At 43.6% G+C, this 14,974-nt stretch overlaps 2 protein-coding genes across 2 annotated transcripts; one reads left to right on the forward strand and one right to left on the reverse strand.

The window, feature by feature from the left end:
* On the forward strand, window positions 1-2,024 carry LOC124704287 (calmodulin-like protein 4). The gene is made up of 4 exons (XM_047236529.1): window positions 1-174; window positions 1,203-1,360; window positions 1,476-1,556; window positions 1,643-2,024. The coding sequence occupies exons 1-4, from the start codon at window positions 102-104 to the stop codon at window positions 1,793-1,795; spliced, it is 465 nt and encodes a 154-aa protein (XP_047092485.1). The 5' UTR covers window positions 1-101; the 3' UTR covers window positions 1,796-2,024.
* An 890-nt stretch (window positions 2,025-2,914) lies between these two features.
* LOC124704285 (ATP-sulfurylase 3, chloroplastic-like) lies at window positions 2,915-6,421 on the reverse strand. The gene is made up of 5 exons (XM_047236528.1): window positions 5,725-6,421; window positions 4,077-4,482; window positions 3,639-3,899; window positions 3,424-3,510; window positions 2,915-3,342 (listed from the first exon to the last, which is right to left on the reverse strand). Exons 1-5 carry the CDS (start codon window positions 6,282-6,284, stop codon window positions 3,202-3,204), a joined length of 1,455 nt encoding a protein of 484 aa, XP_047092484.1. The 5' UTR covers window positions 6,285-6,421; the 3' UTR covers window positions 2,915-3,201.
* Window positions 6,422-14,974: the final 8,553 nt, after the last annotated feature.

The following is a 14,974-nucleotide window of genomic DNA, read 5'->3' on the forward strand; positions in this document are numbered from 1 at the left end:
GGCTACTGTGACTCAGCTTTCTACTTCTTCCCCTCCTCGCCCACAACTCGCTTCCACTCCAAGAACAACTTGCCTGCAGCTTTCTTACATTCAGAGATTGCATGGAAGGGCTGACGGGCGAGCAGATGTTGGCGTTCAAGGAGGCCTTCTCCCTCTTCGACAAGAACGGCGACGGTCTGTTTGTTTGCTTTCCGTTACCCTCTCCTTGATCGATGGACCATGCCTTCTTGCTTATTCGGATACAGTTTTTGTTGAGATTGTTTCGGTGCAGCGATGCTAGTGCCTATTAGTTTGGGTATCCTTGTTTTTTCTTGGTTGATCTTTTTAGCACAGAATCATAATAAGTTCGGTAACGTGTTTCTACTTGCCTAGCATATGACCTGTAGAGCAGTGGGTGGAATTTATAGTGCTCCCTCCGTCCATAAAAGGATTTGGGAGATTTGTCTAAATTTAGATGTATCTATACACTAAAGAGTGTCTAGAAATATTTAAATTTAGATAGACTTGCGGCATTCTTTTATGAAAACAAGTAGTATTTCTTTGAAAGTCCAGGGATAGGGGGTTCGGTGCCGTACGACTAGTTTCAGAGATTAGTTTGGTCAAATAACCCTTCATTCAGCTCCTGACAAAACAAGCGTTCTTGTGATTGGCTCACATGTCATTGGTCTTGAGGGCCCATATATCTTTGCCGTAGGTTATCCTCCTACTTTCTTCAAGCAAATGTATTCAAACTTGCTAATCTAATGGCCAAGTTGCTCAAGTAACTTGTAGACTGGAATTCCCTTAAGTAATTATGGGATTCAAGAATCAACACGGTTTTTGTGTTGGACTTGGATGTGGTGATATCACTGTTTGACGTGTAACTGCTTAACCACTTCATCATATATATAAGCTCACATAAAACGTAACTTCAGCATATATATATATGCTCACATCAAACATACCTTATCTTTGACCGGTCTTTGCACGTGCTGTTCCCTTATCCCTTGCTCCCTTTGGAATTAGGATATGTGTGTATGCACAAAAACCTAAGTTTTAGCAACAGCACTGACCCGGATGCTAATCGTCTATGCAAGCAAAAATCCTGCTATTATTGCAGTCATGCCTTTTCCTTTTTTTGTGATGTTTCTGACCTTAAACGATCACACTTTCTTAATCCGATTGACATGTGAGGTATTGGGACACTAATTTGTCACATGAAGGATGCATAAGCTTGGAAGAGCTGGCTGCGGTGACTCGCTCTCTCGGCCTTGAGCCGACTGAACAGGAGCTCAACGACATGATGCGTGAAGTCGACACGGATGGGAACGGGATCATAGATTTCCAGGAGTTCCTGAACCTTATTGCAAGGAAAATGAAGGTAAAGCTCTGGAATCTGATGAATAATCAACTGGTGACCTACATTGTCGATCTTCTTCTCATGTTTGCCTATGTCTGAATGTCATGTTGCTTTTGATTTCCATGGGGATTTGCAGGATGGAGATGGTGATGAAGAGCTGAAGGAAGCTTTCGAGGTCCTGGACAAGGATCAGAACGGTTTCATCTCCCCTGTTGAGGTGCTTAGCACTCTTTCACATGTTCTGATTAACTTCCAAGCTTATTTTGAGCATTGCCGAACTTCATCTTGTCCATCGAAATGCAGCTGAGGACAGTGATGATCAACCTCGGGGAGAAGATGACAGACGAGGAGGTTGAGCAGATGATCAACGAGGCGGATATTGATGGCGACGGGCAGGTGAACTACGATGAATTTGTGCTCATGATGAAAAATGCCGAGCGCAAGATATCTGGGTGATTGTATATTCGTATGCTGCTGATAGATGTGAACCACCAGTTCTCAGGTAGGATGCATTGTCTCCACTGTAAATTCGCCGCGGGCATCTTGCAACTTGTAATATCATTACTTTCGTTTTCTGAAACCATTGTAAGCTTGGATGTTTCTCTTAGAAGTTGCCTGTGAATTATGCGATTAAATTTGTCACAAATATATTTAGATGACAATCTTTATGTTCTTTTAGACTCAATCATGGGTATTATGTTCTCAATATATTCTACAATGTCACTTTCAGTTATGAAGCTTGAATGATTCTTTACATATTTGTTGGTATCTTTGTCAATAGAGTGAAATCCATTTTTACCCCTAGTTTATCATTTGTGGCATTGGTTACCTCATTTAACAACAATCCACCCCGCTTACCACATTTAGTGGAGTACCAATTTTTGTAACCTCCGAGGTATATTTTTAGTCAGCATGTTCAATGTGGCAATGGGGTTCACGCCCGAGTGGGCTAAGTTGCGCCGGAACCGATTCGGGTCGCTCTCAATCCACTCCGTTCCCCTCTCATTAGTGTGACTAGGGTTAGAGATTTGGTAGCGGTGGCGATAGTGGCCAAGCGGCAAAGATAGGTACAGAAGCACCGCACTGCCAAAACAAAGGGTCCAAGGAATAACGTGGACGAACCGTATAGGTTTAGCTTATAATCTCCTATGTGTCACAGGAGCTTGCACTCTGATACAAAATTTCGAAGATTTCTCTAGAAAAAGAAGGATATTCAGACAGCTTCTCCTAAATTGGATAAGTGGACTTAACCTAAAACACACAAATTGTTTGCTTCATATAACTCAGATCAAAACAATTACAAGTGCTGCACCCCTAGTTTGAGATCACAATTTATCCATGTTCTTTGGTCCTTTCTGTTACAATCTATCATGGATATTACGTTTTCAAAAAAAAAAATCCATCATGTCTATTTCATTTCTACAGCTTGAATGCTTCTTTATTATTTTTGTTGGCATCTGTCTATATCATTCATGTGACCTAGAAAAAATTACCACATATATGTAAATGTTTGAGAAACCTGAATCTGAAAACTTGTTTGATTGGAGAAGGGGTCGTAGCAAACACATCAAACACTAGATAAAATACCACCCATACTTTATATGTAGTTATGTACAAATCTGGCAAGAGGATACAAAACCCATCCTTATTGGCACCACAAGCACATGATGGGCTCCAGGGGACAACACTGCTAGCAGATAGTATGCAGTACAAACCACAAGGGACAGTTGGGAATCATGCCCAAATGTCAAGTCCTACCACCAATATATGTATACCGCCATATAACATCGGTTCTTAGTCGCAAAGAACCGTACATAATACCAGGAACACACATATTCATTATCTGAAGCATCTTTCAGCTTCTACGCCGCAACTGCCTCTCGCAGTTTGGGGCTGCCTTCTGGTGGGGTCAAGCTGTCGTAGTACTCGACGAGGACTTTCCAGCCACCTGGGCACATAAAACCATCTGGTGGACTCTCACGGTTCTTGGCAAGACCACGCATCTGTGTACAGAGGCAAGTTTGTTAGGACATGGCATTTGGTGCCAAAGTTACTCATGTGCTAATGACACTACAATTAATTACCTTTGTGCCAGAGATGAACAGGAAGTCTTCTTTCCTTGATGGGTCGAAGAAATTCATTTTGTTGTATTTTCTGTCATATGCAGCCACCTGATACAAACAATCAGAAGATATGTCAAGAAAGCCAGAATAAGTCAAGGATATTGTATATGAAAACTGAATAATAGTTGTTGATGTCAAGATCAGGATGAGATATATGGTCTTGAAGGATTACACACCTTGAAAGGAAGAATATTCAGCCTCTCAAGCCCAGGAGCCATACTCAATACTTTTTTCCCATGATCAGCATCATAAAGGTCCCTCTTTTCCATTGGGTGACCCATACCAGCAGGATCTCTTCCAACAATATAGAAGTTTGCACCAGCATTGATACGAGCCTTGGCATGCCATTGCACCTCAGTTGGCCCAGCATAATGCATTGGAGATGGGAAGATTGCAACCACAGTTGATTCTGGGTTTAGGACACCTTCCTCAAGAACCTAGCAAAATGAACAAGAACGTCAAACAATGCAAGAATTACACCATTTTTACATCTTAAAGCATCTACTACCATCACCAAATAAAAGGTTTAGTCATAAGACATGACCTATTTTTTGCCCAAGAATAAAGGTAAAGAAATGAGACAGTGGATGGTACGATTGTTTATAACTGAATACCTTCTCATGCTGCTTCATTCTCACACTAAGAGGCACATCGTCAGCTTTTGTGAAGCCTCCCAATGGATGGAGAAGAAGAACAGGGTTTTTGTAGCCCATATCAAGAAGGCGCCTGCGTGTATCAGTCATGAGCAAAGCATGCCCATTGTGCACAGGGTTACGGAGTTGAAAAGCAAATACTGCATCAGCATTGCGCCTGGCAAATTCTTCACGTAGCTGTGCTGGAGACAGGCGATACTGATCAAGACCATCATTATACTTGATTGGTTCAATGACCTCCAAATCTCCACCAATCAACCAATCACCAGCATTTGTGATCGCCTCCTCTACATACGGCAGTCCCGGTGCAGTTGTTCCCCAAGTCCGTGCAATTCTTTCTTCCTTGTTATGCTTGTATATCTCAATACTGAATAAATGAGAAACAAAATTTATAAGATTAGTTGAAGATGCAAAGGATTAAGTGAAGTAAAAGAAAACCTCACCCCCACAGTCTACACCTGTTTTCAGGGTATTCATTAAAAGCCAGATGTAACATCTTCACACGAGTTGAGGTTTCGATGGAGGCGTGTTACGTCAACTTCATTATGTCACTTCACTCGTTTGGTAACAAAATTTATAAGCCGGGATTCCATTTTCATTTTTTCAACGTTTGATGCATATAAAAGTCTGGCAAATGCAAGTGAAAAAGTGGTGACGTAACGCGTAAGTACACGGTATGATTCCATTTTCATTTTTTCAACGTTTGATGCATATAAAAGTCTGGCAAATGCAAGTGAAAAAGTGGTGACGTAACGCGTAAGTACACGGTATGAAACGTCCTAAAGTACTCGAAAGGCGCCGAAAAAACGACAAAGCGGAGTATCTATTTGAGGAAACGATCGAATACTAAGTTAATACCGACCCAAGGCATTATCTAGTTTAATACGACCGACAGTATTACCGACTTAATAGGACTGGATGTATTATCTATTGGAGGATTCATGATTACATACTGTGGATCATCTGAAGGTATTATGTACTTTAATACGACCACATGTATTATCTAGTTTAACCGCAGGTATTATCTGTTGGAGGATGCATGATTACATATTGCGGAGTATCTGAAGACGGTCAACACACACAAATATCCTGAAAGAAGTATGACTGAAGTTCTCACTATCATAGCTCCATTCCCAGAAAAGCGGAAATCGCTATCAAATTATGTTTGACCATCAAATAAGCACTTGAGGTAGAAAATCGCTGAACATTACACTTACTTCATTCATGAATTGAGACATCATTGACCATATTCTTGGTAAAGGAAATAAATACTAGCACCAAAAAGTTAATACTCCCTCCGTTCCATATATCAGTCAAATCAGTAATAACTAATATGGAACAGAGGGAGTAGAAGACCTAACATTTGGTTGTTCATTTGTACAAGCTATTGAGCTAATGAAATGTGTAAACCACACAAGCCGACAAGCCTACCCCAACATGATAATATATCGGCCTTTCTTTTAAAAACAAAAACAATCTTTTGATAGTACATTCAACCCTGAGTGAGGGTACTACCGATTGCGTATACTGAAAGTGAAAAAGATGAGCGCACACACATAAATCAAATGTGAGAGATCGGAAAAGAGATGAAGGGGATTGGTGGTCTTACTCGCTGAGGACAGCGACGGGGCGGTCGTGGTCGTCGACGAGCGCGACGCTGGTGGCGCCGGACGCCAGGATGGCGCGGCGCTGCGCGTCGTCGACGGCGAGGACGATGGGCACGGACATGTTGACCATGGCGCCGTCGCCGCCGCGGACGGCGTTGAAATGAAGTGCTTGGAGGAACTCGGTCTCGCGCATGAAGCCCCGCAGCGGGGACGCCCAGCCCTCGCTGAGCACGTGCACCCACTCGGTGTCGACGCGGCCGAGGCGCACCCGGTGCGGCAGCGCCGCCGCCTCGCGCCGCAGCGCCGCGCGCCGGCCGCCCTCCTCGGGCGCCACCAGCTCCACCAGCGTGCCCCCGTCGGGCTCGATCAGGCCGCCGGCGCGGCACCGCACGCCGCGGGGCGCCGCCGGCGACGCCGCGACGGCGACGGCACTGTTGCCGGGCGATCCCCTGCGCACCGCAATCCCGACCCGCGCCGGCGGCACCGGCCGGCCATGGACCCGGCCAGGCCGCGCCAGCTGCTGCTGCGGGAATTTGACGACGAAGGCGGCCTGCGTCGCCATGGCTGCAGCTGGTGGTTGTCGTCGATTTGGTCTCCGTCCAGCTCCGGCCCCGGCCAACTACTTATACCAGCACGGGTCTTCGTCGGGGAGGCGCAGAAACAAACGTCTTGGCCTTTGTTTCGTTGGGCCTGGCGAGAGACCTTCGCAGTGGTTGCGTGCGTGAGGATTATTATAAAACGGGTGAACCTGGACGGGATCGCGGGAGGGTGCGTCGCGGAGGCCATGGGCGCGGTGAACGTGGACAAGGGGGCTGCGCTAATGGGGGCTGATGAGGATGGATCGTGGAGGGCGGGATTGGTTTAGTGATGTGCCTTTTGGCCATGTTTTTTGGGATTTTTTAGAGGTGGTGAGATGGTTGGACTTGGACTGGTGTCCCGACTGATGACTTCTCTTACGTATGATCCTATGTGTATATGTTTGTTGAGGTTGGATCGTTTGTGCCAGATGGAGTCTATGGCCAGGATTGACGTCGTACGTGATGATCCAAGCTGAAATGGGGTTGCTTTTCGTGTGCTTCATGATCTGCAATACTATTTTGTTTCGATGGGAGTACAGTTGGAGGATGGGTATTCCTGCAAAGTTCTGAGATCTTGAAAAATGGGAAATTTGATACTGGATCATCTTTGGAAGATTGTGATAGCTTCACGTGCCACACGGGAAAAAAGTTGCTATCCATCGTTGTATAAATTTAGATGTATCTACACATTAAAATTAAAAAGTGTTTAGATACATTTAAATTTAGGAGAATTTGCGAAAATCAACTTGGGGTTGGATGGTTAGGAGGGCAATGACACCCCCATCTCACCGGAGTTCAACCCCAGGTTTGACACTTCGATGTCTCATTAAAAAGTGGAATATATCCTTTAGTGAGATGCAACATTCCCATCGATAGCGAGACGTCTGTGCTGACTTTGTTAATCTCAAGACATTCGAAGATGCTCATAGTGGTAGGGTGTGTTTGTGTACATTCATATGGTTGAGTATATGCACATATTAGTCAGCGTTTGTGTTTCGCAAAGGGTAAAAATTTAGACAAAATTGCGATGTCCACAAAAGGATGTCATAAGTTTATCTGAAGTTAGATTATCCTGACACTTTTTAGTGTATACATATAGCCCAACTTAGATAAAATTTTGATATCCTTTTATGGATGGAGGAAGTAATATTTTTTCAAAGTTAAATGGGTGCTACTACTATTATCAGCAAGTTATGTTTATTTTTGTTGTTTACGTAGTGTATAGAACATATATATAATGTTAATTCGCAAAAAAACATATACGGAGGAGTATAAAGTTATACCCCCTCCATCTACATATAGGTGTCTTTTGTATGTGAGATAATTGCATATTGCTACCACAATTGAGGCTAGGGCTTCAAAAAACTACCACTCCTTACATGCCTCCCAAAGGAGGCTCACATCGCCTCTCGTTACGTTGAGGGTAGCGTTTGAGATTTGCAACCGTTTCCGAGTAATGCGTTTAGATCTTTCTTTCCACATGTGCCAATCAATGTAGACGTATTAATTAAAATTTTCCCTTTCAATTGTGCGCTCATTTTTCCTTGGCTTGTCTTGTGAGACCATCCATGAACTGTGAGATTTATTTGAAGCTCTTCTTTGCAAAAGGGCACTTGAAGAGTACCAAGTGCACAACAGTCTCAATCTCTTGATCACAGAAGTTAAATTTAAAACAGGTGGAGCTACAAGTGAATCTTAACCTTCCCCTCGCATTGGTTCACAAAATCTTTTCTGATTGTGCTTAAGGAATATGGTTGAGTCATGTTCCGCAGTAAGCTAGAGACCTTGAAGGCGCTCCGAAAGGGAAAAGTTAATCACGGCTTGCGGATGAAATCTTGTTATTTTTGTGTAGGCCACATAACTTAATATTTTAGTTCCCGATTTGACGTACGCATGTCTGTATGCATTTCCTACCCATTTAATTTACGACACATTTTTTTAGTAAATTTCTGACGTGTTTTCAATATAGGGTACGCGCGCACCTGAGAGCCAAAAGTGCATACTAATAAGAGTATTTTCTTTGAAATGAGTAACGACAGTGTTGGTACTAAAAGAGCCAATCGCGGATGGACAACGAGGAGTGGACTCTTCACGGAACAGAGGGCCACTGCTTCTTTTTGTATCGTTCTTGGAGGGTTTTGGTGCGATATTTTCTCTAGAAAAACAATCAAGGGTAGCCAAACTACCAGCAACAAGCGAATCAGTGCACGATCCCATTTGATGTCCTTGATTAAGAAAACATACTACAGACGAGATAGCCGGAGGCGGGACAACTCGGGCCACGGGCAAACCACGGCGAGCTACCGAGCAGAGACAGAAAACGGGAGCTGGCTGAGAGCATTAGCAACGGTCCACTGAAAATGGTTGCCTGTGAGATTTGGGCTGTAAAAAAGCTTATTAGGAGAGCTATATGCAGCCCAAGTACCAGAACTTGCACGCTAGGTGCATTTTAGTCCCAGAAGTTGGAAATTGGGAAACCGGGGTCCCAGAACTTGCGTCCAGGTGATTTGATAGTCAAACTAGTACAAATGCCCGTGCGTTGCCACGGGTCTTAAATTTTATTTCTTAATGCACATGTATAGAATAACATCAAGTCTTCTGAGCAACATCTTCAATCGAGAAAGGAATATGTCATTCATGGGTACTATTTTGGTTCCTCCAGCAAATAGTCATCAGTTGATTCCTCAATTGCTTTCGCCACACACCAGGTTAACCTCCTTGCACTTGATGAAAACATGTGCTCCTTCCTCCTCACTTCTATATTTATATTGCCAAAAAGACATTTGTTGAAGGGGAACAACCTAGAAAATGCATGTATTACACATAAATAATACTCTAACTATTGTTCACAATAGAGACTTAGATTTGAGAGAATGGTTCCATACCGACATGAAGTTTAACAGCAAAGCTAGCTTGAACATGACAACATGAGCGTATGCAATAAATTCCTAGAGGGAAAATAAGCAAATATGAGTGAAGGGATCCAAACTTCCAGCTAGTAGCTGTTTCGAGGGGTCGACTTTGCAGGTGCACTTTAGTCAGAGGCAGCCAGATCGAGAAAGACATTGTTGACCTTCAGCTAATTCCTCGCCATGTGTTTGCTCTCCATTTCAGAACCAATCCAGCTAATGTTAAAAGATATGCACCATACACTATCTCACCTTTTTGAATAATTCTCCGCCCCTTTAAGTTTGAGATAGGCGAAGAAAAAATACCCATATTGCTCCTAATTGCTTATTCAAGTCCAAATAAGCATAGTCGGCCAATTTCTAGCTAGCACTCGTGGCGCAATGGTACATCAACTAAAAAGCCAAGGAATTCAATGATACCTGTTGTGCCATGAGCCTCTCGGCGTGCTAGTAAATCCCCCATATACCTATATCTCGGGTAGTATACATGAAGCACTTGCAACACTGCAGAACCGTATGAACACCAAAAACAAATATGTTCAAAAAGGATGAACGAAGCATGGTACAAATACAAACATATGTACATCGATCCCTACATAATGAAGAGTTCTCATTTACAGGCTTGAACGACGTTATATAACACATTCAATTGACATGTGTACTAAGGCACTGTATTTACTATTTACACATTTCAGTTTATAGTGTTTGTAGAAATATTTAATAGGTACAGCACAAAAAAATCAGAGGTAAGACCCCATGTCTTCCGAGTTTAGACTCCAGTGTTTTCTAGGTGTACTCCATGTCGGTATGAATATTTCGTTGTGGATAAAACAAAACATGCAGAGAAGAGAATTCTGGTGTACAAAGTTCAGACCAGTATTTGGTAAATTTCCTTCCTCTCCTGCATTGTAAATTTACATGTTCTGCTACCTAAAATAAGACAAATACGTATCTACCTAGTCAAACAGACAAATGAAGCATCAAAGGTAAAGAAAGAAAAATGAGAAACTAATAAGAAACGCTACCTTGCCCTTTCTCCTGATGTAGTACAATTCAGTCAATAGTTGGCACCTTGTCGATAAGATCCCTGGACCATCTACTCCAGGCGTGTTGGTAAGCAACTAATGGAAATAAATCTTCTAGCCAAAAAAAATTGTTCATCAATACCTCAGAAGACATTACCTCATGAAGACCTTGATTTGGAAAGGATGAATAAATAAAAATATGTGCCATGAAGTCTTTGCAATGGAGAAAACAAACATGTGCCTTGATGTCTTTGTGCTTCCAATAAATAACTTTTCGCACAAATAAAAACTCCTACTGTGATATAACATTTGCTTTATGTATTCCTAATGCATACCGGCCATGTGGTTACGAACCTTGTATTACATTTTTTGGATCCTGCTATCACCGTCCTTATGCAGTCTGCTATTATCCGTTAATGAAATGTCTTCTCCTGTCAAACAAAAATAATATGTGTTTCAAAAGAAAACCTTCTATGTCTCCAAAAAACGATTGTGTTGCCATCTTACTGGCCATTTTCCTTTATTTCGGTTACATATCTACTACAAATTAATTGAGGGTACTATATTTCTCATGTGACGGCAAAACTATGTATGTACCAGAATATATATCACCACCAGCAGAAGCGGGTAAAGTCAAATATGTTAAACATTTTTATAAACATAAGTTCAAAAGAATTCCGTTTGGTATTCCAGAAGTATTTCATGGATCTTTAATACACATTAATTTCACTTTATATGTCTTAGCATGATAAGTCTCTTCCTCATACCTTGGAGACGCATGGAGCTGTATTCAACATCAGATCTCGCCCCAACTACCTAATTAAAATAACTTATAATTAGCTATGCTAGATCAAGGAAAGTTACTTTGTATTACTTTGTTTCAACAAACAGTAACTATGCTAGATCAAGGAAAATTACTTTGTATTACTTTGTTGGATTTCATACAACTCACACACAAACTACGCTATTTTCATAACCTCCCTCAAACTTCGCTTTCTACCATATACAAGCAGCACTTCATATCAGTACCAATCTGAGAAATAGCTTGCATCTCGACAACTTGCAAAGATACAAACTTAAGTTGAAGAATCTAAAATTATATAATTCACATGCATCATTCGGAGGCCTTAAAAGGAAGAATACTAATGTAAGCAATACAAGGCACATTAGATACACCAGAACATTTAACTACCGGGGCAACTAATACATTGGTTATGTCACTTCACGACTGCAAATTCTTGTAGGGCTGCATGATCGTGTGACTGCCCAAAATTCAGCAAGACTTTTTTAAGCAAAAAAATTAAGACAACTTTGCTACCAAGTACAATTTGAAGTAGTGTACATGGCTGGTATGGATGCCTAGATGAAGTTAGTATTATGAACCATAACAGTAGATTCGTCCCCCTCTCTCTGGTTAGATATGATCGAACTTACAGGTGCTCTAGGAGCCAAGCATCATACTGTATATTGTTATAGACGATAGCACTGTTCTGTCATATATCAGCCAGAAATCCAGGCATGTGTTTCATCAAAACTCTCTGTATAAAAACCAACTTTGTACCAATTAGATTTTGGGCAATCATATTTCTTTGAGATATCAAAGAATTCATGTACAAGCGTACATCAATTACATTGCAGGACACCCACCTATTTACAACTTGAAAAAGGCACATGGCTGCACATATTCAGCAATGCGTAAATAGAATATTTGGAATTTCATGCCATGTGGAGATGAGAGAAAAGTAGCAAACCTTGTGGAGATGCAGCGTGCAGGAGCGTTTGAGAGGTGTTAACAAATGTGAATGAGACCAAGAGGAAAGCAATACACTTGGTGTGACCTCATTCTCGACGCCAGTCATGCTTGAATCCTGGTCAACCTTCTTTACATCTCCACGGCCCTGAAGACAAAATTTTGTCAAATTTGCAGAACTGAAAACTTTTGACAATGCTACAAGAGGACGATTTGCACAGGAAAATCGAGCTGACTGTATCGTCGATGATCTTTCTCCCTTTTTTTCTACCCCAGGCTTTGCAACATTTCGAAATCGGGTATGTTCCCTGCTTGAGTTTGTGTCAAAGTTATCTACAGGTTCGCTGTCCTGAAACCCCAAATTAAGAACATTATGAACAAAATTAAGGAACAAACGAGACAAACCTGTGAATCAATGCAGGATGTATCTTAATTTATGTAAATTTCTCCAAAGGTTTGCGCAGAGAGACAAACCATTCATCAGCAATGGTCTCGTCCACCTTCGTGTGAATCTCATGAAGCTCCTCTGTTTTCTCCCCATCCTAAAACCATAATTCAGATGAACTGTCAGCTGAACACCAAACCATTGCACGCAGATTAGGGAGACTAACCAATCCATTGGATTCAACCTCTGTATCCTCCCTGCTCAAACTCACATCAGATTTATCAAACTTGTGAATCGATGAATTTCAACCAAATCGTGCGGGGCAGCAGACGCATGCACGCAAGCAGCCACCAAATCAATCCTCCTGCTCCACTTGTTCAGTCATCTCACCAAGGTAGTATGGCACCTGAAGAAACTGAACAGCATCACAGATCGAACCAGCCACACCTTACACATGCATACATGAAATGGAGATGAAACTCTAAGAGGAACAGGCCGGGAGAACCATACGAGTAGTTTAGGTTGCGTTGGAGACGTCTTCCTTGGTCTCGTTGGAGGAGAAGAGGCCGAGCTTACTCACCATCTCATCCCAGCGCTGCAGCACCCCCTCGCGGATCCCTTCCTGCCCTCAAACCAACGCAGAACCGAGAACATGAGGAAGAATCTCACAAATCTGAGGGATGGTGATCGGGGAGGAGGGATGGAAGGGGACCTGGTCGAGGGAGGGGCTAGAGGCGAGCGAGTGGAGGTAGGACACCATGTCGAAGAGGGCGAGAGGGACAAATCACCGTTGTCCTTCGCCAGCAGACCCGCGTTGGCCTTCGTTGTCGACGGATCGAGCACCCATGCTCAAAGATCTTGAGGGGCGGAGGAGGCCGAGCTACGTATTGTGGGTGGCGTCATCCTGCGCTTGTATGGTCGGCGTCCGCGCTAGACCTGACGGGCTCCGATGATGGCGAAGCTCGATACATTAGCTGGTGTCGGCCTATGCTGTGACGACCAGCGTCCGCGCTGGAGGTGAGGGGCGCCGGCGATGATCGAGATGGGGATGGTGGGCGACATAGGCATCGGGGACGGTGGGCGGCGTATTTTCGCAAATGGCGGCGATCATGGCGCAGCGCGGGGATCCCGCTTTTGAGGTCAACGACCAGCAACAAGGGTGCAAGGGAGCGGCGGCGGAACCCTAGCTGGCGCTTGCGGACGAGAGAGGGAGAGAAGGTGCGGGAGCGGCGCACGGGAGATGGAGAAAATCGACTCGGGGAGAGAATTTTGGGATCTGGCCCACTTGTCGGCGCGTTCGGGAGAGGTGGAGCGACCAAAAGGACAACGAAACGTATTGGCAGAATAAGGAACCAGTTTAGTCTTTTTAAGTAGTAGAGATTAGTCCGAATTGATCCAGCGTTGGCACTGCCAGACGAAGCATGTTTTGCATTTAGGTCCATGTCAGAATCAGAAACAGGCAGCAAGGTCCTTTCGTGCGCCACGTGGAATAGAATTTAACGAAACTAACCCGCGATCTTGGCGAATCAGTTTATTTCGTTGCCTTTTTGCCTCGTCCACCTCGAGCACGCCGCGGAGGACGGTTTCAGTCGGCGAGACCATCACCAGTATTGGCATGCGAGGCGGTGAAGGTGAGGCACCGCAAAGAGGATAGCGAGCGAGAGGAGAGGATATGGTATCGGCAGGCGTGGTGGTCAGGCGGCGATGGTGGCGGCGCTGGCCGTGTTCCGCGGAACGGTCCCGCTGCGGCTAGGCAGCATGGTGGACTTTCTGGGCTTCAACACCAACGTCGTGAAGCTCCCCGACGCATGTTGATCAGTAGCATACGAGTACCAGAACTAGCTAGTGACAAGGCGAAACTGCACTGTATTTGAAGAATAAAATCTGAAGCTTGGTTCATGTGTATATAGCTGCTGCTGTATTCGGCCCTGTTTGTGCTTGGTTTCTGTACTGCTCACCCTTGTACTCTGGTTGTTGGTAAAAGGGAAATGAAAAGTCTCAAGGGATTTGTGTGATCACGATTTGTGTGACGATTTTGAGCGAATTTTGAGTGTACTGTTCCAGTGTAAATCTGATTGAATAAATGCATGACAATTTGGCATCATATTGACTGAATGTACACTAACAAGGGAAACTGAGACTAGTAAGTTCAGTTAACTGAATTAATTCGAATAAATTTGTGTGAATAAAAGAAAGAAACTGATTATATATAACTTTGAATAGCAAATGAGTACATGGAAGAAACTGGGATTGTATACTTGATTGGATAAATGATAATTCAGTGAATGTATATAGCAACCAATGGAACAAACTGAGTTCACATAAGATCGAGTTCCGCGGCAACGGATACGTTTGTGTGTGCTTGAAGAGCTGCTAGTACAGCTGCTGAAACTAGCTCCTGTTTGAATGTGCATCTGCTCCTCAATGTAAAACTGGTACATCCTTTTTCTGAGCGCGTGAGGGTCCGTACAGAGAGCTCTGGCGTTTAGGGCGATTTGGAGGCGATTTTGAATTTCCGACCGCGTGAGCGGTGGCGGCGGGGAGGAGCGGGGCGCCGGGATGGGGGCGCCGCGGTCTCCCTTGACCACGGGAGCGGGGAGCTGCC

This window comes from Lolium rigidum, chromosome 3 (genome assembly GCF_022539505.1).
Source record: "Lolium rigidum isolate FL_2022 chromosome 3, APGP_CSIRO_Lrig_0.1, whole genome shotgun sequence".
Classification (NCBI taxonomy): domain Eukaryota; kingdom Viridiplantae; phylum Streptophyta; class Magnoliopsida; order Poales; family Poaceae; genus Lolium; species Lolium rigidum.

Coding starts and splice junctions, on each gene's coding strand:
- LOC124704287 (XM_047236529.1), top strand. CDS start 102: ATGGAAGGGCTGACGGGCGAGCAGATGTTGGCGTTCAAGGAGGCCTTC. Junction 1,361..1,475: donor TTATTGCAAGGAAAATGAAG/GTAAAGCTCTGG, acceptor GGGGATTTGCAG/GATGGAGATGGTGATGAAGA. Junction 1,557..1,642: donor GTTTCATCTCCCCTGTTGAG/GTGCTTAGCACT, acceptor ATCGAAATGCAG/CTGAGGACAGTGATGATCAA.
- LOC124704285 (XM_047236528.1), bottom strand. CDS start 6,284: ATGGCGACGCAGGCCGCCTTCGTCGTCAAATTCCCGCAGCAGCAGCTG. Junction 4,483..5,724: donor CCCGTCGCTGTCCTCAGCGA/GTAAGACCACCA, acceptor TCATTTATTCAG/TATTGAGATATACAAGCATA. Junction 3,511..3,638: donor TGAATATTCTTCCTTTCAAG/GTGTGTAATCCT, acceptor TGTTTGTATCAG/GTGGCTGCATATGACAGAAA.